The 23,230-nt window shown below is 36.2% G+C and overlaps 1 protein-coding gene across 1 annotated transcript in view; it reads right to left on the bottom strand.

Annotated features, from left to right (window-relative positions):
• Window positions 1-6,454: 6,454 nt before the first annotated feature.
• The window catches only part of CDH4 (cadherin 4), a 2,239,932-nt gene continuing 2,223,156 nt past the window's right edge, over window positions 6,455-23,230 (bottom strand). The window contains exon 14 of the mRNA XM_044090376.1: window positions 6,455-7,373. Coding sequence (XP_043946311.1) covers window positions 7,167-7,373 — 207 coding nt within the window. The 3' untranslated portion in view covers window positions 6,455-7,166. The remainder of the gene's footprint in view (window positions 7,374-23,230) is intronic.

The following is a 23,230-nucleotide window of genomic DNA, read 5'->3' on the forward strand; positions in this document are numbered from 1 at the left end:
GACATGAATGTCAATATTTACAAAGATTCTGTTGTCCAAAAAAAATCAGTTTTGTAACTAATTTCATTTGACTTTCTTGACATTTTCATGGGGTAAACTGCAAAGTAATTCCAGTACTTCATATATTATAAAACAAAATGCCATTAAAGGTAATCTGAGTTACATTTAAAAGTTGCAACACCTATTTGAAAGGGCTGTACAGTTCATTGCAACTAACACAGACCCAAAAATCACAGGCTGCTATAGTATATATAATGAATGAAACGTTTTAATTAACCCTTCATCATATGGGTAGTGTGCAATTTTTCAATCTCAGTACCTTTGTTGAGTTACATGTATTACTTGTACATGTACACACACACACACACACACACACACACACACACACACACACACACACACACACACACATATGAAAAGCACAAATCCATTACAGCAATTAAAAAAAATAGGCAGATAATCTCATCTGTCTGGCCAAGGCATTAATAGGAGTATGGTACAGATGGGCATGATTTCAGCTACAAATGGAATGCAGGAAACAATGACCTGAGACTGTTATTGCAAAATGGCAAGAAGAAGCAGAATAAACCAGCACATTAATGAGAATAAGTTTACTTTCCCATCATTTACAAAAGCACAGGAGGACATCGCTGCAGCTTGGGAAAATTGATGAAAACTAGTACTGATGGAAATGTGAGTATGGAGGAAGTAAAGAGAGAGTTTGTGGGAATGGATGAAGTAAAGAGAGAGTTCGTGGGAATGGAGGAAGTAAACAGAGAGTTCATGGGAATGGAGGAAGTAAAGAGAGAGTTCATGGGAATGGAGGAAATAAAGCAAGAAATAAAGAGAGAGTTCATGGGAATACAGGAAGTAAAGAGAGAGTTCATGGGAATGGAGGAAGTGAAGAGAGAGTTCATGGGAATGGAGGAAGTAAAGAGAGAGTTTGTGGGAATGGAGGAAGTAAAGAGAGAAGTAAAGAGAGAGTTCATGGGAATGGAGGAAATAAAGAGAGAGTTCATGGGAATGGAGGAAGTAAAGAGAGAGTTCATGGGAATGGAGGAAGTGAAGAGAGAGTTCATGGGAATGGAGGAAGTAAAGAGAGAGTTTGTGGGAATACAGGAAGTAAAGAGAGAAGTAAAGGGAGAATTCATGGAAATGGAGGGAGTAAAGAGAGAGTTCATGGGAATGGAGGAAGTGAAGAGAGACTTCATGGGAATGGAGGTAGTAAAGAGAGAGTTCATGGGAATGGAGGAAGTAAATAGAGAGTTCATGGGAATTGAGGAAGTAAAGAGAGAGTTCATGGGAATGGGGAAGTAAAGAAAGAGTTCATGGGAATAGAGGAAGTAAAGATTGAGTTCATGGGAATGGAGGAAGTGAAGAGAGACTTCATGGGAATGGAGGTAGTAAAGAGGGAGTTCATGGGAATGGAGGAAGTAAAGAGAGAGTTCATGGGAATGGAGGAAGTAAAGAGAGAGTTCATGGGAATGGAGGAAGTGAAGAGAGACTTCATGGGAATGGAGGAAGTAAAGAGAGAGTTCACGGGAATGGAGGAAATAAAGCAAGAATAAAGAGAGAGTTCATGGGAATGCAGGAAGTAAAGAGAGAGTTCATGGGAATGGAGGAAGTGAAGAGAGAGTTCATGAGAATGGAGGAAGTAAAGAGAGAGTTTGTGGGAATGGAGGAAGTAAAGAGAGAAGTAAAGAGAGAGTTCATGGGAATGGAGGAAGTGGAGAGAGTTCATGGGAATGGAGGAAGTAAAGAGAGAGTTTGTGGGAATACAGAAAGTAAAGAGAGAAGTAAATGGAGAATTCATGGGAACGGAGGGAGTAAAGAGAGAGTTCATGGGAATGGAGGAAGTAAAGAGAGAGTTCATGGGAATGGAGAAGTAAAGAAAGAGTTCATGGGTTCATGGGAATAGAGGAAGTAAGAGAGAGTTCATGGGAATGGAAGAAGTGAAGAGAGACTTCATGGGAATGGAGGTAGTAAAGAGGGAGTTCATGGGAATGGAGGAAGTAAAGAGAGAGGTCATGGGAATGGAGGAAGTAAAGAGAGAGTTCATGGGAATGGAGGAAGTGAAGAGAGACTTCATGGGAATGGAGGAAGTAGAGAGAGTTCATGGGAATGGAGGAAGCAAAGAGAGAGTTCATGGGAATGGAGGAAGTAAAGAGAGAGTTTATAGGAATGAAGGAAGTGAAGAGAGACTTCATGGGAATGGAGGAAGTAAAGAGAGACTTCATGAATGGAGGAAGTAAAGAGAGAAGTAGAGAGAGAGTTCATGGGAATGGAGGAAGTAAAGAGAGAGTTTATGGGAATGGAGGAAGTAAAGAGAGAGTTCATGGGAATGGAGGAAGTGAAGAGAGAGAGACTTCATGGGAATGGAGGAAGTAAAGAGAGACTTCATGGGAATGGAGGAAGTAAAGTGAGATTTTATGGGACCTCATTGGAATAAGGCACTGGGGAAGGATAGGTAACTCCTCCTAGTTTTAAGAAGTAGACAGATATCTTGTGCAACAGATAAGCAGAGCTGCATAGCCCAAATGTGGATGAAGGCTTGGTAACAGAAGACCAGAGAGATGTAGTAGCTCCTAAACAAAAGAGATTTGATGATGAAAATGGTTATTGGCAAAGTTCTCAGCCTTCCCTCCAGCCTGGGAAAGGATATGGAGACTGTTCTGTATAGTAGCATGATAGAGAACTTGATCTGAAATTTCGTGGTAGATGGAAACATGCATGGCAGATGATGTTGCGTATAAAGTGAATCAGTTCTAGGAATGAGGCACCATCAAAGCTAACACCAGGAATCCAGTGAAGGAACTATGTGTCTGGACTTCAGCAATACTATTAGTACACTGCTTCTCAGAGGAAGTCTCCAGAGAAAACTAAGCTTGTGGTAATAAGACATAAACTGGTTTGGTAGATAGAGACTGTATGGGACAGACAGACACTCTTGTTTGCTGAAGATATAAAGATTGTAGCAGTGGTCAGTGACCATGGAGGCAACCTCCTGTATGACCCTGGAGTAGGCTGAAACATTGCTGAATAGATATATATATAGATAGATAGATAGATAGATAGACAGATAAATAGATGTATAAAAGCTGTGGTTCAACCTCACAGTATTCTGCATTTTGTTGGGAAGAGGATAACATTATCATTAATCTTACCATGGGTAGTTGAAAAATAACTCGATGTTCAGATTATTTGACCTTCTCTGGCTGCATGATGCTGTCGAAATTCATATGTCAGGCTGCCATGATGGTACTATGTATGAGTAGGAAATGAAGCTGCGGTGTCTATGCAGTGAATGGTTATGCATGTAGCATGGTGAATGAGTGACCTGGAATATGGGGAAAGGCTGAGAGGATATGAATATAAATTGGAATGGAAAGACTGAATATGACATAGACAAATTATTATCATTGACCAACCTTGGTAGACAATACAGAATACAAGATGTGTCCTGGATGGCAATTGGCTAAGATGACTTAAGAGTGAGATCAGGAAATACTGGTTAATGTTCTGTGTGGCAGGGATGTTGAATGGATTGCAAAGTGGTTTATGCAGTTAACAGGTACATAAGGGTTTAAAAGTAAGACGGATGGGTGTATAAAAGAAGGGAAAGAACAGCTGGATCTCTGAGGAAGACATAATGGACCTATGGTTTTCATTCTTTGGCAAATTGCATATTCCATGTATCTATCCATCCATAAAAGTCACATCTGATTGCTACAGTAATCATCAGGACTGCTGCCAGTATCCACTATGTTTACTAGTCAAGTAAGGATTGTACATAGTGATCCAGGCCTTTCTTCTATATCACACACACACACACACACACACACACACACACACACACACACACACACACACACACACACACACACACAAGGATAGTTCATATTTGTCATCACTTAATGCATGTCTTTGGGATATGAGAGGAGACAAAACTAATAACAGATATCCCATGAGAACACAGGGAGGAAATACAAACTCCACAGAGAAGACATCCGCTCCAAGAATCAAACCACAGAAATTCTTGCTGTGGGGTAACAATTTTATGCAGAGCACCACTGTTTCACCAAGTTGTAACACAACCAGAATCAAATTGTACTTCTTATGGCTTTGTATGCATGTAGTGCAATCTGATCTGTGCTTTTTAATTACTATATTTTATTTCTTCTTAGTCTGAGATAATTTCTTGTAGAAATATAAATCCTTGCAGAACTGTTAAAAGATGATCAAACTTATTCACCTAGTTATAGATTTTAGATGGAGAAATATAATTCTACATACAAATAAAACTAAACTGCTACATGTTTACAATGGAATAAAGGAAATCTTTATCGAACACCAGAATGGTGAGTTCCAGTAGTAACAAATTCTTACGCTATCAAAAGTTCTGATTTAAATGCTTGCATCAAGTAGCAACAGATTGCATGAACGTTTTTAAATGTCATGATTTTATTGAAGAACCTCTATTTTAAAAACAAAGGCAAATTAGCTAAAATAATCTCTGCATTCTAGACATATTAAAATAAATATAGCACTTAATAGTCAAATTAATTAGGTAGAACACTCTGAGAGTTGACACAGTCCAGTGAATCTTTTTCCCCTTTTTTTGGGATGTTTCGCATATTGTTTTTTAAATGGTCATTCTTATTTACATCCTCTCTTCTCTTCTTAAATTTTCTTCCTGATTATTTCTTACAAATACTACCAGGTTTGGATTATCAGACATGAATTTATATATAATTATGGATCACGTAGAGAAAATATAACACTCCTGACCGAAGTGCACCATGTATGGCAACACCCACAAGTTATTACTGTCCTTTAACAGCTATCATTTTCTTATATGCTGTATACAAACTAAGTAAATGTATAGTACATGACATTTTATGCCATTCCAAAGAGTAATGCCACCCAAAAGAACACAAAGGGTGAGTTAACTGCAAGGGTGCTAGCATATAACTGGAGGGGTACTACCATTTAGCAGAATGGGTACTAACACTTGACAGGAAGGGCACTACCATTTAACAGGAAGGGGGATAGCACTTAAGAGGAAGGGTAGTAATACTTAACAGGAAGGGCACTACCATTTGACAAGAAGGGTACTAACACTTAACAGGAAGGGCACTACCATTTAACAAGAAGGGTAACAGCACATAACATGAAGGACACTACCATTTAACAGGAAGAGTACTGTCATTTAACAGGAAAGGTGCTAACACTTAACAGGAAAGCAGTACTATAAAAGAAAGGGTACAATCACTTCTAACACAATGGGAATTGCATTGGGTTTCACTAGTGTCAGTTGTTTAAAGTCACATTTTCCAGTATAATCTAGGTTGCTTTAGAAATGCTGAAAGGAGAAACTTGGAGAGAATGTCAAATCCTAATAGTGTTCCTAGGTAATATCCACAGAAGCTGGATCAGCTTGTCAATAGGCCCTAAGTTGGTAAATTCACTCATGAAATGGGAGGGATAGGAGATCATCAACAGTGAACTGTGAATGGAGGGTACTTTGGGATTCAGAGATCACAGGTAGCAGCAGCAGTATTACAGACTGTAACTCACATCCCCTTTGGCTGTTGTGTGGTGTTAGAGATTGTCAGTGAAAAACTAGCAACAGGAGTATAGGACAAATATTAAAGGTCTTCTAGCCAAATTCTTCAAGCAACAGGCTAGAGATGAAGATCAAACTTGAACCGAAAAGCACTAACTGGAATGAGTTATGTTTTAATTCCTATCCTTTTTTAGTTTAAAACCTATATGAAACTAGATTTCACTTGGCTGTATAGTGGAATGTTGTATGCTCATGTTTTAACACGAGGAGCCAAATTGCATAGGATAAACAGATACCATGGCTTTTATAGACAGCAGATTTATACAAATTCAGGGATCAATAATTGTAGAAAATGGCCTTGGAGAATAAAATTGCTGGTGTGTAAGCTGAATTCAAATCTGTATCTTAATGTACTCAGGTGCCTAGACCAGTGCTGTGGCCCCTGGCTGTAAAACTGGGGAATCATTCCTTTTTGTAACTTGTTAGGATGCTGTATGGCATGACAGTGAACTAGAGGGTGTGCTACTACCACCCATCTGTGCCACCTCCTGTGAGTAAAAAACTAAAACTAAGATGGTTGGATTATTGTGAATAATAATACTACTCTCTCAACTGGCTGAGTACAGAGCTACATTGCACTTTAAGTGACTGCTGCAATTCCTGCCAGAGGACAAGCTATGGTCATGGCAACTGCATCACTGGCATTATATGAGTGGTGTACATGGTATGATCGAGTGATACTTGGCAAATAAGCCACACTCTGATGTAATGATTTGTTTCCCTTAAGCTTCACTAAGTACAGATACATTGCATAACATTAGAAAAACAAAAATTAGTTTAGTGGCAAAAAGTACCCCACTGGCCTTTTTCCATGAATTACAGTTTATGCAGGGTTTGTAGGCATTTTATTGCAAAAGCAACAGACTTGAAAAGACTACTGTATTTATAAAGATGCGTCAAGTGCAGTCAAGGTACATTAATGATCCCAGGCAATAGCTGCAGCTAACAGCGCTACACCGTATGCAATGTATAATTATCTACTCACCTCTTTTGGGCTTTAAAGATGGCTCTTTAATATTCTGATTCCCCGTTTCATTTTATGAAACAAGTCACCCAGCAGATTAAAAGGCAAACGAAACAAAGAATTGTCCACAATTCCAGGGTTAACTGCTTCACAACTGGAATTGTTTTAGAATCAAAGAGAGTGTTATCCAAGATGGTTGCTTTAAAACACTCCTGAGAGTTGAGGGAATCTGACGAATGTACCAAAAGGCACTTTCATATATATATGTTCTATATATATATTTTTTTTGTTTAAAAACAGTGCTTCTGTTCTAAGAAATTCAAGTTAAGACAGAGTGCCTTTGACTCTCTGTAGTAATAAAGCGAATGACGAGTAATGTCCCCCTGCTGACGTTACAATAAAAAAATGGGAAAAATAATGCTGCAGAGACAACAAGCATTCATGCTAACAGCTCAATGTTCTTAACAAAAATCTCTAACCCACTACTCAAAATAATCCAGTCAGCTGGGGATGTTATTTAAGGAACAAAAAAGCTGCCAGTTTTTTGTACAGTTTTCGCATTACTGTTGAGGTCAGTTAATCATCTTCTCCTCCACCATACATGTCTGCTAATTTCTTGAACCTGGGTCCCCAGTCATTAAGGTAGTCATAGTCTTGATCTCCAGTGCTGGATGAGTTTAATGAACTTACTGAGCCAGCCGTTGAACCACTGCCTTCATAATCAAAGACTAGTAAAGAATCGTATGGCGGTGCTGTGGGGTCATTATCTGCAGCTCGCAGGCCCTACGGAAGAAGAAGAAAAAAGAAATGAATCACTAATTAAAAATCTGAGTTCTGCTCAGAGCAGCTTTCATTTATTTTACGGATGTTCAACGATTGTTATGCATGCAGTTTTATGCACTTAAACTTGAGTCAGTTAATGACAGAATAAAGTTTGAACAAAATTTCAACTGAACAGAGGAAAAAAACAGCCAAGATATGCCAAACATTCCTGCTCAAGGTGATGGATGAAAATGTTGATATATGAGTGCATACACACACACACACACACACACACACACACACACACACACACACACACACACACACACACACACACAGACACAGGTTCATCAGCTATCTAAGTAACAGACAACAAGAAGTTAGATGGCACAATGAATTATCCCTCTCACTAGAACTGTCTTTAGGGGTATCCCAAGGTTCTATACTTGGCCCCCTCCTCTTTACCATATTCACAAACAGACTACAGAGTGTCACTCGACATGCAACCTTAATTCAATATGCTGATGACTCCACTCTCATATGCTCAGCTCCAACTTTACATTCTCTTCTTATCAAAACTGAACAATCCTTCCTAGACATAGAAAGATACTTTAACCAGTCTCAACTTATCCTCAACCCATCTAAAACTAAACTAATATGTTTCTCGAACAGCAGAAAATCTTCAGACCTTAGTTAATTTGCCATTTACTCATCATAATACCTGTATTGAGCCGGTTGATTCTACAAAGCTACTAGGAGTCATCATAGACAAGGACCTGAAATTTGATAATTACTTAGACATAGTTACCAAGAAAGTACACACCAAACTTGGCACATTGTATAGAATAAAGCCCTTATTAACTGAAACCACCTGACAAGCCATCAGTAGAACTCACCTTCTATCTAGTGTATTATACGTCTCACCCATTTTTACCAATCTAAGATAATGTGACTTGGCCAAACTAGAATCCTATTACTACAAAGTAGCCAGATTCACTGGCAACCAACGTACAAGGACCCATCACTGCTCAATACTTCATTAGCTCAATTAGTTAGAACTCCCCAACCTATTAACATATAACCAACCTGCACTCACACACTCCATCCTGTTATGCACTGACAATGGTCCATCCATTAGTAAACTCATCCAACCCTACACTAGCACCAGAACTTTAAGGTCATCTAATAAACTACTCTAGAAGGTCAGCAGGTCAAACAACATAAATGGGGACTCCTTATACTCACATAAAATTACCAAGATAAGGAATGATATACCTCAATATACACTCAATATAGACAATACTTGTAAATTTAAAGAGCTACAAAGGGAACACCTCAAACACGCATGGCTCTGCTCCTGCTCTGGACCTGATTAACTATCGCGCCTACACCCTTTCAACACTCTCTGCTACCTGTGCTCTTCCCTTTCCTACTTCCATTTTCTCTTCCCTCATTTCTCCTGGTTGTCTCCCTCGAACTTCCACAGTTAAAATCCGCTGGCCTGTCCATTCCACATCTTACCCTTCCTTTTTTTTTTTGTTTTTCTTTTTTCCATTTATCTACTAGCCATTACCATGCCAAATTTAACTTTGCTGTCCTGATAATTGTTGTATTCACTCAAATGTAAATTTATGTTCTTAGAAAGGTCAATTTTGAGTTCTATACTATTTATTGCACCTCTACAATTTATCTGAATTCAGTACTGTTAACATTTCATATTTTTAGTTGCATTTTTGCTAACTTTCTGTAACACTCAAATTGCCTTATGTACTATCAAAGCATTACACTGACCCGCGGTGGTGGTGCTGCGGTAGCGCTGTCGCCTCACTGTAAGACGCTGTCCGGTTCGATTCTCAGCTAGAGCGTTTCTGCATGGAAACATACGTGAATGGGCGTACCTTTGTTTAAGGTTGTGCGTCAGAGCTGGTATTTTGGCATGTAAAAATCAACTGCCAATCATTAGTGGACTGGAGTTCCGCTGTGGCGACCCCTAACTGGGAAAAGCCGAAAGACACAAACAAACTATCAAAGCATTGTATCTGTGGAGCTTTTCTCTCCTGGCCTCCACTAAAAATGGGCCTGCTTTGGCCCAGTTGGATTTTCCTGGTAAACAAATGGAAATACATTTTATATATATATATATATATATATATATATATATATATATATATATATATATATATACACACACACACATATACATACACACACACACACACACACATCTATATATATATATGTGAGAATACTTTCCCTTTAGTTGACAGACAGGTGACACACAAATCTCGACTTACCTGTCCGCCTCCTCAACACTAAACGGGCATCTGAAGGTGATCCATATATCAGGGCTGAAAAATATGCCCATTCCCCGACATTGTGCATAAATAATTATAAGAGGTGTGGAAATGCAATGCAATATTGCAATGGTTGTTGCTAAGCACATACATAGAAGAATGCTGACATTCACATTGTCAACCTTTTGTTGTCAGCATTTTGATACTCTGTTTGCTGTTTCAGCTACTGTCAGAGTTATACTATCATGGCAGGGAAAAAAATAGCCTCAAGTAATCAGTGCATCCAAAAACAAGTCTTCTTCTCTTTCAAGCATAACTGCACCTATTACAAAACATAAGTTGTGTGTATTATTTTTGCGCACATTGCTCATGGCAAGGTTTTTTATTCACATAAGTTCTGACATGTTTCTCTTGCACTTACATCTCTCCTGTCCTCATCTTTAGTACAACCAATATTCTCCTCAGTGCACATGTAGATACTGACTGGCTACTGCCTCAGGCTGCCTTGCACTGTCAGCTTCGCCACTATCCTACCAGCCCTTCCCTGGCCATCCCTCAGGTGGGTATATTTATATCTTTTCAAGCACCATCCACTTTTTTTGTCATTAAATACTGAACAACTCTGAAATCTGACATGCATGCCTAATTAATAAATTCAGTCTTATTACATACAACAGTACAGTCTATGACCTAACACAATAATATTTTTTGGCACTAATCTGTTACAATTATGTGGACAGGAAATGTATTGTACAAGCAGACAGTGTCATTGTAATCTACTTTTCTTGTTACTACCTGTTCATATACTATAACTTTACTGATAAGAACTTGCTCAATTTACAGCTCTTGGTATTATGTAAAATTATAAAATAATAAATCAAAATTTGTTTTAAGTGCTGAGTGTGAGTGTGTGTGTGTGTGTTTTTAATATAACTTTACAAAACTAAATAAACAAAGGTTTCCTCATTTTCTCACTTGAACTGTCTTCTTAAAATTAATACAGTTACTTTAATAAGAAAAACCTATACACTAAATATATTACATCTTAAAACTTCTTTCTACATAACTGGCCAGTCTCACAATACTTTTCTAATAGTATTTAAAAAACCTAATTCTCTTCTAATTCTTTCTTATGCTAATCACCAGTACCAAAATCTGTGTATCTACAATTGCCAGTATTATAAAGTCCCATATTCTATCACCATTACTAAGTCCCAGTCATCCCAGAAAATGAAATACAATGTCATTTCAGTCAGTTTCTCTTCATTAGTAACAGATTTGCCTTATCTCTCAGAGAAGAAACACTTTCTATACATTGTTTAACGCACCAAAAGAGAACCTGTTAAATCATCGTGATTTATTTCCTTCTCAGTGAAGATACTGACTCCAGATGAGCACCTGCTTAGAGTCAACATAATTATCAAATTGAGCTGCACAACTGTCATCTACATACAGAAGTATTTGTAATAAAATAACAGTATTATACCTCTGGATTGCCCAATATTATCTTAACTAATTAGCAATCACAGAAACATTGTTAAAATCAACAATCCTTGATAGTCCTTCTGTCTGGTTTCAATATAATGCATACTGACAGCTCCTTCAAAAGATCAAATGGTGTTGCAGTAATCTACCCCCCCCCAAAAAAAAAACCCTTGAAGGTGTCATAAATGAATGTATCAATTCCACTGTTTACTCATCTTAAGTGCGGCATACTACAATATGTCTTAACTAACGCAACCAAATCCAACTCCTTATTCTATATATCCTTCCTGGTTCACAACATCTCTAACAAATGACATCACAATTCCAGGAAATGCCAGCATAGACTAGACTGAATATATTCAGTCAACAAAGATAAATGTATAGTTTTATTCAGCTGATATTCTAAACTGTATCTGAACTACTGATTCTAATAGTGCTACGGAAGTAGGGATGCTAACAGATTTTGTCAGCAGCCGTAATTCAATATTTATTATTCTGGAAGTCAACTAAAATTAACTAAAGTACCTAGTCTTATGTTTGCTTAGCAAAACAATATTAGCATTTCCTTTTTAACTCATTACTATCTCAATGCAGCTGTGCATCACTAAAAACATTCCCCTTTGCGGCTAGAGAAGAGTACTTCAATAGCACATTTCTAAATATATTAAATTCATTTGCTCCTTTCTAGACAAAAAGAATGAACCTCACAACTGCATCTTACTCATCATTTCACACAAAGCAATTAATGTCTTTTGAGATTCAGTGTGGAAAACTGTGAAAAGCCATAATTCTATTTCTAATCACCAAAAATACATATATCAGAAATACTATAGAAGCATGGTACATAGAGACAAGTGTAACTACTTCAATAATATGAAAATATCTACCTAGATAGTTATGGCTAACCATTTACAATATAATATCCCCTATAAAAGTATCTCAGCCTAGCCCATTACCTCAGGAAACACTTCCACAATGAATAACTACTTTATTGAATCAAAATTATTTTAATTAACTCCTTTGAATGCTCACTCCTATGTGAGAGATAAACACACGCACACACATATCTATATATCTATCTATCTATATAAATATATATATATATATATATATATATATATATATATATATATATATATATATGTCTCTCTCTCCATACATATATGTATATATATGTCTCTCTCTCTCTCCATACATATATATAAATATATATATATATATATATATATATATATATATATATATATATATATATATATATATATATATATATATATATATAGGTCCCCTTCAAAACATTAAAAACCCATAACAACTAATTTCATAACACTGAGACAGAATGTCTAAAACCCAAAACATCTAAAACCCATAACATCAGATTTCATAACATCTAACAGTACAAATCACATGAATAACATCCCCTCCACATATAACGAAATATAATGACACCAAACTACCAAACACGCTTTTTAGTACATTTCTGGAGGGGGGGGGCTTGATACAGTCGGGTTAGGAAATTAACTCTTTCCTACTGTAGTGTAGTCTTGGAGTTGGCATATTTAATTTACAGGGGATGCAGGGGGGATTGCCCCCCTGCAGAAACATAGTAAAAAGTGTGTTTGGTAGTTTGGTGTTGTTATATGTGGAGGAGGTGTTATTTTCTTGGGTTTTGTAGTGTTAGATGTTAAGAAATTCGATGTTAAGGGTTTTAGATGTTTCAAATTAGACATATATATATATATATATATATATATATATATATATATATATATATATATATATATACATATACAGCATGTTTTTTCACAGGATCATTTAATCATTGAATTTTTTTTAGTGCTGAGCTTAGTCATAATGTTTAGTTTGTCAAATGCTGAAACAGATGAATTTTGAATTATTGCATAAAAGGTAAGTAGTAGTGGATAGCAATGCTGAAACTTTCGATTGTCACAAAATTTATGGCACTGTGGTTATGTGTGTAAGTGTGTGTGTGTGTGTGTGTGTGTGTGTGTGTGTGTGCTTGTGTGCATGCGTGCACATGTTTGTATGCATCCTTTTATTTATGAAAAGAGTATATGGTACTCCGATATGAAGGTTTGGGATTTGGGATGGGGGTTGGTGCCCTTGTTCACCATACTCAATCCCTAACCCTATACTTACTCTTGCCCCTAATCCCAACCCTACATATCCTTTCCATAACAGTACTATTATACAATCAATTTATGACAGATTATTATTTTTTTTTACTTTAATTGATCAGAAAGGGAAAGAGTTTCCATTTTTTGTTTGATTATTTTTTGTTCACTTTATTTCTGTTTTCAATTTGTTTGATGTTTATATTAAATGTGATGCGACATTTTATGCCAATATATTCACCAAACTAACAGACAAACATCACCAGCAAAATCATGGAGACTCAAAAGGAAATTTTCAACTTAGTTTATTTGTAAACAAATTTTATCTAACAAACAATACATGACTTTTTCAGATTAATAAAGCCTCTCACATAAAACATTTAAATATACGCATAGCAATCATGTGACCTGAAACTACATGACATCTAATATTCAGTCAACATTAAAAAAAAAAACAAAAATACCCACACACAAATAAAAAAAAAATTAAAACATCTTTAACACATGGTGACATAAGAAATCCAATGTAAGAATTTTAATTTATCCTTTCTTTAAGATGTTAGTCCTACTAGGCTAGTTTCCTTTTTTTAGGGGAGACCTGAGGTGGTGTTTATGCTATTAGGGAAGAATTTGGCCAGAGTATCAGAAACTTCTCTACTCTTTTCAATAGGTGCAATGGGATCTTTTACATCCACCTGAGCTACCACCAACTCAAGCAGATGGGACCTAAGTTTAACATCTCATCCAAAGGATGATACACTCAGGAGTGCAGCACCTCCTCTTATGTTGCACTACAGTGTCAGCAATCCATCTATCTGGTGTGGGACTAGAACCCACAGACCTCTACACCAAAGGGAAATATGCTGCCTCTTGTAACATTGACTGCATTTTAACGAGCATTGGGAATTGCCACTGATGTCCACAAGTGGCAGCAGTTTTTGGACTTGATGAAAAGACATTTATTGGTACATTTTTACAGTCTTCCTCTGGATATTCCTGACTTCCATATAATTTAGAAAAACATAATGGTTAATGATATTGACACGCATTCTCTTCATTTGGAGGAAAAAAAAAACTGGTGTAGGTTTTGAAATGGGACCTGTTGTTAAAAGAGTGCTAGATACATTTCCTGATGGACAATATATTGTACCTTGGTCAGGGATTCAAATGCAGAATTTTGATGTATACAAAAATGTGTGGTATTTATTCAGTTCCAATCTCTAGTGCTGGAGCGGCACCAGAGTAAGTCTCAACTGCTACATTATTGTGAGTTTGTGGAATATATTAAGAAGACTATAGACTGATTATGTTTGGAATGAGGGCTGGAAGTTGAAGTCTTTTTATAGACAATAAAATGGTGGCACATTTATATACTATAGTTCAAGTTGTGAATTGTAGGTGAAGTGCATTCTAGTAAAATAACTTGAGCAATGTTACTATAGAGGTAAACCTTGTCATGTTGTAAGACAGTCTGTCAAGAAACAAGATACTATGAATAATGTGGGACAGTGCATCATGTCAAGTGTTATTATATAGATGTTTGAAGGGATAGTGCATGCCAAGTGTTATTATATAGATGTTTGAAGGGATAGTGCACTTTATTTGGATATGTGATGAGAAGGTCAGTTTGAAGAACTGGGATACCTTTATTTCTTTTGAAAACACATTATAAAAAGTCACTACATTGCAAAGTCATGCATATCAAGATTTCTGGGGATCCTTTTGAACAGGAGATAGATGGAATTAGGAAGGGACAATAGTTACAAAATCTAAATGTTTCACTATGGATGAAAGCTGCTGAAATTGAAATGGGGAAGGCAGATTGCTTAAGTAGTAGGAGATAAATTTGAGCTTTAGATAATGACCCTTGTGGTTTAATGCATCAGTGACTGGAGAATTATGGGTTTAGGAAAGGATTTCAGAACTTTGTTAGGATGGTATATAATAATACTCAACTTAGTCCAGGGGTAAATAGTTGGATCCAAAAGAGGATACAAATTGAATGCTCTACCATTAATCAAAGACATGCTTTGAGTATTTTCTTATTTATTTTTTAATGAATATAGTGGTTGATATGATTACTTCGAAAACCAGTCTTTTGGACAGACTGGTGGAGATCAAGTATCTGTTGACAATTCTGATAATTTCTGCTAATGATGGAGTATTGATTTGGAAAGATAAATTTGTAATGCATTCTGTGATTGATGCTTTACAACATTGTGGTTTGACTTTGAATATGGCTAAGTGTGAAGGACACAATGCTACAGTGCAGAATAAAGATATTTCTTTTTCTACTCAAATTATATAAGCACTGGGTTTGGTTTTGGGGGGTAATGTTGCCTTAATTTTGGAGATGGATGTAAATCTTTTAAGGAAAAAAAGACATCTTTGTTGACATCAGCTTTGTTGGGCAAACTTGCATGTGTGTGTAATGGATTATCCCTTTTTGAAAGAGCTGGACACTGAGTTGTTAATATTGATTTTTTCTGTTGTTTGGAAGGGATAGATTGAACTGGATAAAAAGGGATATATTATATACTCCATCCAATAAAAGGGGTTTATATATGATTAATCATCTTGCATTTTTGGCTAGGTTACATTGAAGGACATTTCCCTGATGTTTCAATATCCATGGAATGAATTAGGTTTATTATTAAAGACACACTGTAGGGATCTAGTGGACATTATGTACAAACATGTTTGAAAAATTATTATAGAAATATGCTATAGATTTTTGAAAATGGAAAAATTGATGCAAAATAATTATGGATAAATATTAGAACATAGAGACTTAGGAGGCGGTTGAGGAAGAAAGTTAAGTAAGTATTAAAATAGGTGTCAATGACTGTGGTACAACTTACTTTTTTGGGATTTATTTTAGAATTTATTTCATTGTAAAATTTCAGTAAAGGTAAGAATGATATACAGAATGTGTGAAAGGTTATATATACCATATTGAGGGATGTGAGGTTTTAGAGACTATTTCACATGTTTTACAAGCAGCAATCTTGGGGTGTTATTATCATATACAATGACCATTGCATTTTTCAGAAATGTCACATCTGAATCAATTGTGTATGGTCTGTATAAAAGTCTTTCTTTGCAGAAACCAAAGACTATAGATAAGGTTATGATACATGGTGTTTGACAATTTGGAAAGGTTTTTGTGGAGACATTTTGCACATTAAGCAAAGGACTGCTGTAGAATGTGTTAATGGGGTCTGAAAGAGAAATATAAAGTTCCTGCAATATTTTTTCTTTTTTTTTTGTATACGAAGATGTGTATGCAGTTGAGTTGTTCGTCTCATTTGTTGTATTTCTTCCTGAATTAGCATTTTTGTATATATCATTTTATACTAAGACCCCACAAACATTATGAATTATTCTACATCCACCCGAGGTACAGCCAACTCCGGCAGATAAGATGTAGGTTTAATGTGCTACAGTCAGTCACTTACTCTGCACTGCAGAGTCAGGATTAGAAACTGAATCCAAGTACTAGGTGTGGAAATACAACTCATAAATGTCTGATCTTCCAAGATTTAAGACAACTGCACTACCTGTTTTATCACTGAAGCTTCTACTGATAAATGTAACAGAACTGAAAAACAAAGTAGGCAGGATTGAAATCCTAGTTCCAAATGTACAAAATGCTGTATGTAGGAAGAGAGGGGTCTAACAAAGCAGAGTTTAAAAGATGGCTTAATGGTATTATCTAATGGGGTCATAACTTTATAACATGAACTGAACTAGAGAAATTATTTTGATCACTCAGGAAATAGTAAACATCACATTTATAATATGATGGAGCTGGATAAATAAATTATACTGTCTGTGATTGTTGTGCAACAGTGTTAACAAATATGTTTAAGCATTCCAGTGAATAAGTCAAAACTGCCACTGCAGACATATACAGATGAGAACCTGTCTCTGGTGGGCAAAGTAACTATTCCTGAGGCCCAATGAACAGAAACTGCATAATTTAGACTTCTACATATGTGGTACAGGAGGGGACAGCATTGCATCCACAGAGTGGGTAAAACAAACTGCAGACACTTTGCCTGCAGTTAAGAAACTGTCTCTGGCTTCTGGCTGCCAGGAGGAATATTAAATGTGCCATGGAAGACAGGTCACAATTACTGACAGATAATAAGCAAACGTTTGCTAAGACATGGGCATAAAGGCAAAGACAGACGTTTAACCAGATGTTAGCCCTCAGATTGATGATCTACTGTGGTGCTTTATGTTTTATGTAAGGTGTCACACGAACCATGTTAACTGGCAAGTACAGGGTTGTTGTTGTTTAAAGCCCAGTGCAGAGAATGGACTATATCCGAAGTCCATGACCTAAGAAAGTAAAGAAGAAGAATGATTTTATGGAAGAAGCTCATACAACTCCAGTTAATCCAATCAAAGTCCATGACCTAAGAAAGTAAAGATGAAGAATGATTTCATGGATGAAGCTCATGCAACCCCAGTTAATCCAATGATAAAGACACTATATCAGCTGTCATTTACTGAAGATGTTTTTGCATGCTTGATTGGATGAATGATCAATGTATAAATTCATTTAGCACAGGTAGCTAGAAGATTCTTTCATGGAACATCTACAGTTTAGTGCACAAAGGCTGGTCACTCTAAAACTTATTAAGCTGCAACCACTTCTGGCATTTGGCCAGAGACTACGAATCATGAACTACAAGGACTTCTGAGGATGCAATGATACTGAGGTGTTTCCCTGGCAAGAGCAGAGAATTATAAGCAGTTAAATAAACTAGAAAATATCCCTATTAGCTAAAATAATTTGTCTTGGATCTATATAGGACAAAAGAATTTTAGTTTTGATTAAAAAAAGTGCAAGTCTGATTTTTTCAAGAAGAAAATGTCATACTCTGCACATTTAGTTGGCAAATATGGACACACAAGTCTCAAGCTAAAGTGAAGGCATACAGCTCTCAGAATGTGGTACAGTCAATAGCATTCTTGTGAATGGCAAATAAATATCACAAGTATTTCCTAATTTTGAATAGTGCTGCAGCCATTAAATGTATTCTATAGAATGGACAGATAGGAATGGAAATGTCTGAAAACATGATCCACTGGCAAAAAGGCAAGGTGTGTGCCTGCAAAACTTGTATCCTCAGATCATACAGTTACTCAGGAAGCTGGAGAGCTGGATGGGGGTAGATAATAAATGTTTACCTTCATATGTGTGAAGCACATGTGTGACGGTAGATGTACGAAAGGACGATTTCAAAAGTCAGTAATGACGAACCACGTATTGCTGAAATCACAACTAAGTGAATGCCAATGTGCATTTGCTCATGTGAATTTGGCTTTCTGAATGCAGATCACACTACAGTGGGAATCGGAACAATATTAAATTAGCAGGGATGTGGGGGACTTGCCCCCCTGCATAACAATGTTTGGAGACATTAGAAAATGTCTTCCAAATGTCACAAGGAGTGCACTTGTGATGCAGTTCGAAAATGGTCAAATCTGGGTTTCCAGTAAACCATTTTCGACATTTTGATTCAGACATGTAACGTTATTCGGCATGTAAAGTTGCACAAATGTGCAATCGCACAATACAGTTTCATACATATGAAGCTAAACTGATAATAAACTGCCAGCTTGTCTACCTTGATGAATTGCATGGCAGTTTCTGGCAGTTCTCCAGTAGTGGCTGGAGAGCAGCAATAGAGCCACACTGGCATTCTTACATATTGAGGAAAAGGCAAACATCAACTCATGTGTGCATGTTTACATCATTGCATGCCAACTCCTCCAGGAGAAAACTGCACATCATATAAAAACAAGGTTAGAAGATGATGCTATGCTTGGATACCGCAGTCTCCTCTCCTTCACCCTGAAGATCGATAATTATTCACCAACTGTGATGCCAGGTTGCCACCCCAGCTCTTTGGGTGTAAGTTGGTTGTTCTGAGGGGGGTCTGATGGTAGGAGAGCAAATGACTACTAGAGAGTTTTCATTCCAGCCATGGAGGTCAAAACTAAAAACAATTTCTTAAAGAAGTTAGAAAAAAATGATCATGTCGGATGAAATGATTATGCATTTTGATCCACCTAACTTTTCATATTTATTTAGTCTCGGATACTTCTTTGTTGTCCTATTGCATCAACTCCACGCTAGCACAAAGACACCCAGCTGTGTTTGCTTGAAGTTCACTGAATTTGAATGCATATATGTCCATATAGATAGCAGATGTCTTAGCTTTATCTAGACAATAAAGAGATTCCACCAATACTTACAGAAAAAAAATGATATTGATTATAGATCACCAACCACTGTTGCCATATTCAGACTCCCAAAAGGAAGTTGGCATGATAATTGCAGAAGGGTTAATATACTGATTCTCACTCTTAGTAACTCTGGAAAAACGAAGTCAGCTTAAACCCAGCTGCAAATTATGAGACTCCACAAGTTGTTTTTAGCGCTTTCATTCACTTTAATCTTCTGTGAACTTCCTCAGAAACAACTTCACCATCCATACACCTGTTTAAGTACTATTCAATCACAATTCATTTACATACATAATTGATGGCAATGAATAAAATTTAAAGACATACCATAAAAAATTACTGAAAACTATATATAGTACATATGAACTCTTAAAACATCCTAAATAAATACTTCTCAAGTATATGTTTAACACTAATATAACTATATCATTTGAATATGTGATTTCACAATAAAAATTATGAATTAATTTCCAGGAAACATCTCATATTTATAGTTTCATTGAGACCTGGAAATTTGTCAGCTCCTAAAAATATTTGCCAAAAGGACTCTTTACATTCTAATAAAAGTTTGAAATTACCACCAAATGTTACACTATTTACACTATCTAGAACAGCAAATGTAAACTTTTTAAATTCATTACAAATGATAGAATGCCTTTTTCTTTATAGCCAAAATGTGTTCACTAATTCTGACTTTCAAGGCTCTTGTGGTCATTCCCACATAATAACTTGGACATGTTTGGCACTGAGCAAAATAAACAACCATAGTACTGTGACATGTAAAATACTGTTTTGACCAATGTGTTGTTCGTAAATGCTTAAAGTGTACAAAAGATGAATTAGTGATGTATCTACACTGTTTACAACAGTGGCAAGAAAAGGTGCCTTTAGTTTGTATGACACCCGTTCTATTTGTAGTACATCTGTTTTCCTTTTTCTCAAGTATACTTTTTAGATTAACTACTTTTTTGAAAGTGAACATTGGTTTAATGCCTAAAATGTTTGCTAAATCTTGGTTACCCAAGATAATCTTCCAGTTATTTACAATAATGTCTTTAATAAGCCACATCTCATTAGAAATGGGTAGCAAAAGGAACCACTAAATTCCTTATTGTTCTTAGTTGTTACTTCTGTGACCAGTGACCCTACTGTTAAAATAGGCCTTGCTGTGGTCTCCGCGAAGAAATGTTACTTCTCTTTCTATTGTTTTTAACCATGCCAACTTATAACCTCTATTGACAAAAATCTTTAGATTATTTGTTTCACTCAGAAAAATCTCATTGTCAGATGTCAACCTGCTTAGGCGAATGTATTGACCCTTTATAACCCCTTTCTTCATGTGGTAAGGGTGTATACTGTTTTTGTGCAGATACTGATTTGCAAATGTAGGTTTTCTATATATGGAACTTGAAAATTTTTAAGTACATTGTCATAACTTAAATGTAAATCCAAAAATTGATGTTAGTTCCAAATTCACCAACAGTGAATGTTAGACAATTTGTAGTGTTGTTCAAATAATGAACAAAGTCATGAAATTCCTGTAAGGTACCATTCCATAGAAAAACAGATCATCTATGTATCTGGTGTAAAAGATGATCTTGTCTTTGTAAATAGAATTTGCCACGAAAGTGTTTTCCCATTGTGCCATAGTCAGATTTGCATAGGCGGAGCTACTCCTTGCCCCCATTGCCACACCCGAAACTTGCCTATAAAATTTATCATTGAATTTGAAAAAGTTGTTTTGTAATACACATTCCATAAGACTACAAATTGTGTTAACCTTAATATTACTTAAATTTGTGTTAGCAACCAAATATTGTCTTAAATGTTCAATTCCAAATTCATGATCAATACAAGTGTATGAAGATTGTACATCCAAGGAAGCAAGAAAGAATTCAGATGTCAGAGGTTGTAATTCTCTAAGCTGTTCCAATAGATGCCAAGAGTCTTTTAAATAATATTTAGAACGTTGTACTATTGGATTCAAAGTGTAATCTAACCAAATGGAGATATTTTCTGTCTTACATTTGGGGGCTGAGATAATTGGCCTAAAAGGGGATCAAACAGGTTTTTTGTAGTTTTGGGATACCAAACATGTTTCCCATTTTAGGAAATTCAACTAATAGGAAACTATATGTTGCATAGTCTATTTCATCTTGACTAAACATATCAAATAAAGTAGTATCTAATCTTAAAAAAACTTTTTTGTATCATCTTAGTATCTACTTCTTGATAGACATGTCTGTCCATTAACAAAGCTTCCATTGAGTTTATATATTGTGAATTTTCCATAATTACTATTTTGCCCCCCTTGTCAGCCTTCATAATTCTTATGTCCGTGTTGCCTTTTAAGTTTTTCAGAGCCGTTAACTCTGGCTCACTTAAATTCTCAGGAAAGCTAGTGGCATTTATGTTTCTCATAGCTTCCTCACATATGTTTTCTTTTTTTTGTATACGAAGATGTGTATGCAGTTGAGTTGTTCGTCTCATTTGTTGTATTTCTTCCTGAATTAACATTTTTGTATATATCAATTTATACTAAGACCCCACAAACATTATGAATTATTCTACATCCACCTGAGGTACAGCCAACTCCGGCAGATAAGATGTAGGTTTAACGTGCTACAGTCAGTCACTTACTCTGCACTGCAGAGTCAGGATTAGAAACTGAATCCAAGTACTAGGTGTGGAAATACAACTCATAAATGTCTGATCTTCCAAGATTTAAGACAACTGCACTACCTGTTTTATCACTGAAGCTTCTACTGATAAATGTAACAGAACTGAAAAACAAAGTAGGCAGGATTGAAATCCTAGTTCCAAATGTACAAAATGCTGTATGTAGGAAGAGAGGGGTCTAACAAAGCTGAGTTTAAAAGATGGCTTAATGGTATTATCTAATGGGGTCATAACTTTATAACATGAACTGAATTAGAGAAATTATTTTGATCACTCAGGAAATAGTAAACATGACATTTATAATATGATGGAGCTGGATAAATAAACTATACTGTCTGTGATTGTTGTGCAACATTGTTAACAAATATGTTTAAGCATTCCAGTGAATAAGTCAAAACTGCCACTGCAGACATATACAGATGAGAACCTGTCTCTGGTGGGCAAAGTAACTATTCCTGAGGCCCAATGAACAGAAACTGCATAATTTAGACTTCTACATATGTGGTACAGGAGGGGACAGCATTGCTTCCACAGAGTGGGTAAAACAAACTGCAGACACTTTGCCTGCAGTTAAGAAACTGTCTCTGGCTTCTGGCTGCCAGGAGGAATATTAAATGTGCCATAGAAGACAGGTCACAATTACTGACAGATAATAAGCAAACGTTTGCTAAGACATGGGCATAAAGGCAAAGACAGAAGTTTAACCAGATGTTAGCCCACAGATTGATGATCTACTGTGGTGCTTTATGTTTTATGTAAGGTGTCACACGAACCATGTTAACTGGCAAGTACAGGGTTGTTGTTGTTTAAAGCCCAGTGCAGAGAATGGACTATATCTGAAGTCCATGACCTAAGAAAGTAAAGAAGAAGAATGATTTTATGGAAGAAGCTCATACAACCCCAGTTAATCCAATCAAAGTCCATGACCTAAGAAAGTAAAGATGAAGAATGATTTTATGGATGAAGCTCATGCAACCTCAGTTAATCCAATGATAAAGACACTATATCAGCTGTCATTTAC

This window comes from Protopterus annectens, chromosome 12.part0 (genome assembly GCF_019279795.1).
Source record: "Protopterus annectens isolate FY-2018-M chromosome 12.part0, PAN1.0, whole genome shotgun sequence".
NCBI lineage: Eukaryota > Metazoa > Chordata > Ceratodontiformes > Protopteridae > Protopterus > Protopterus annectens.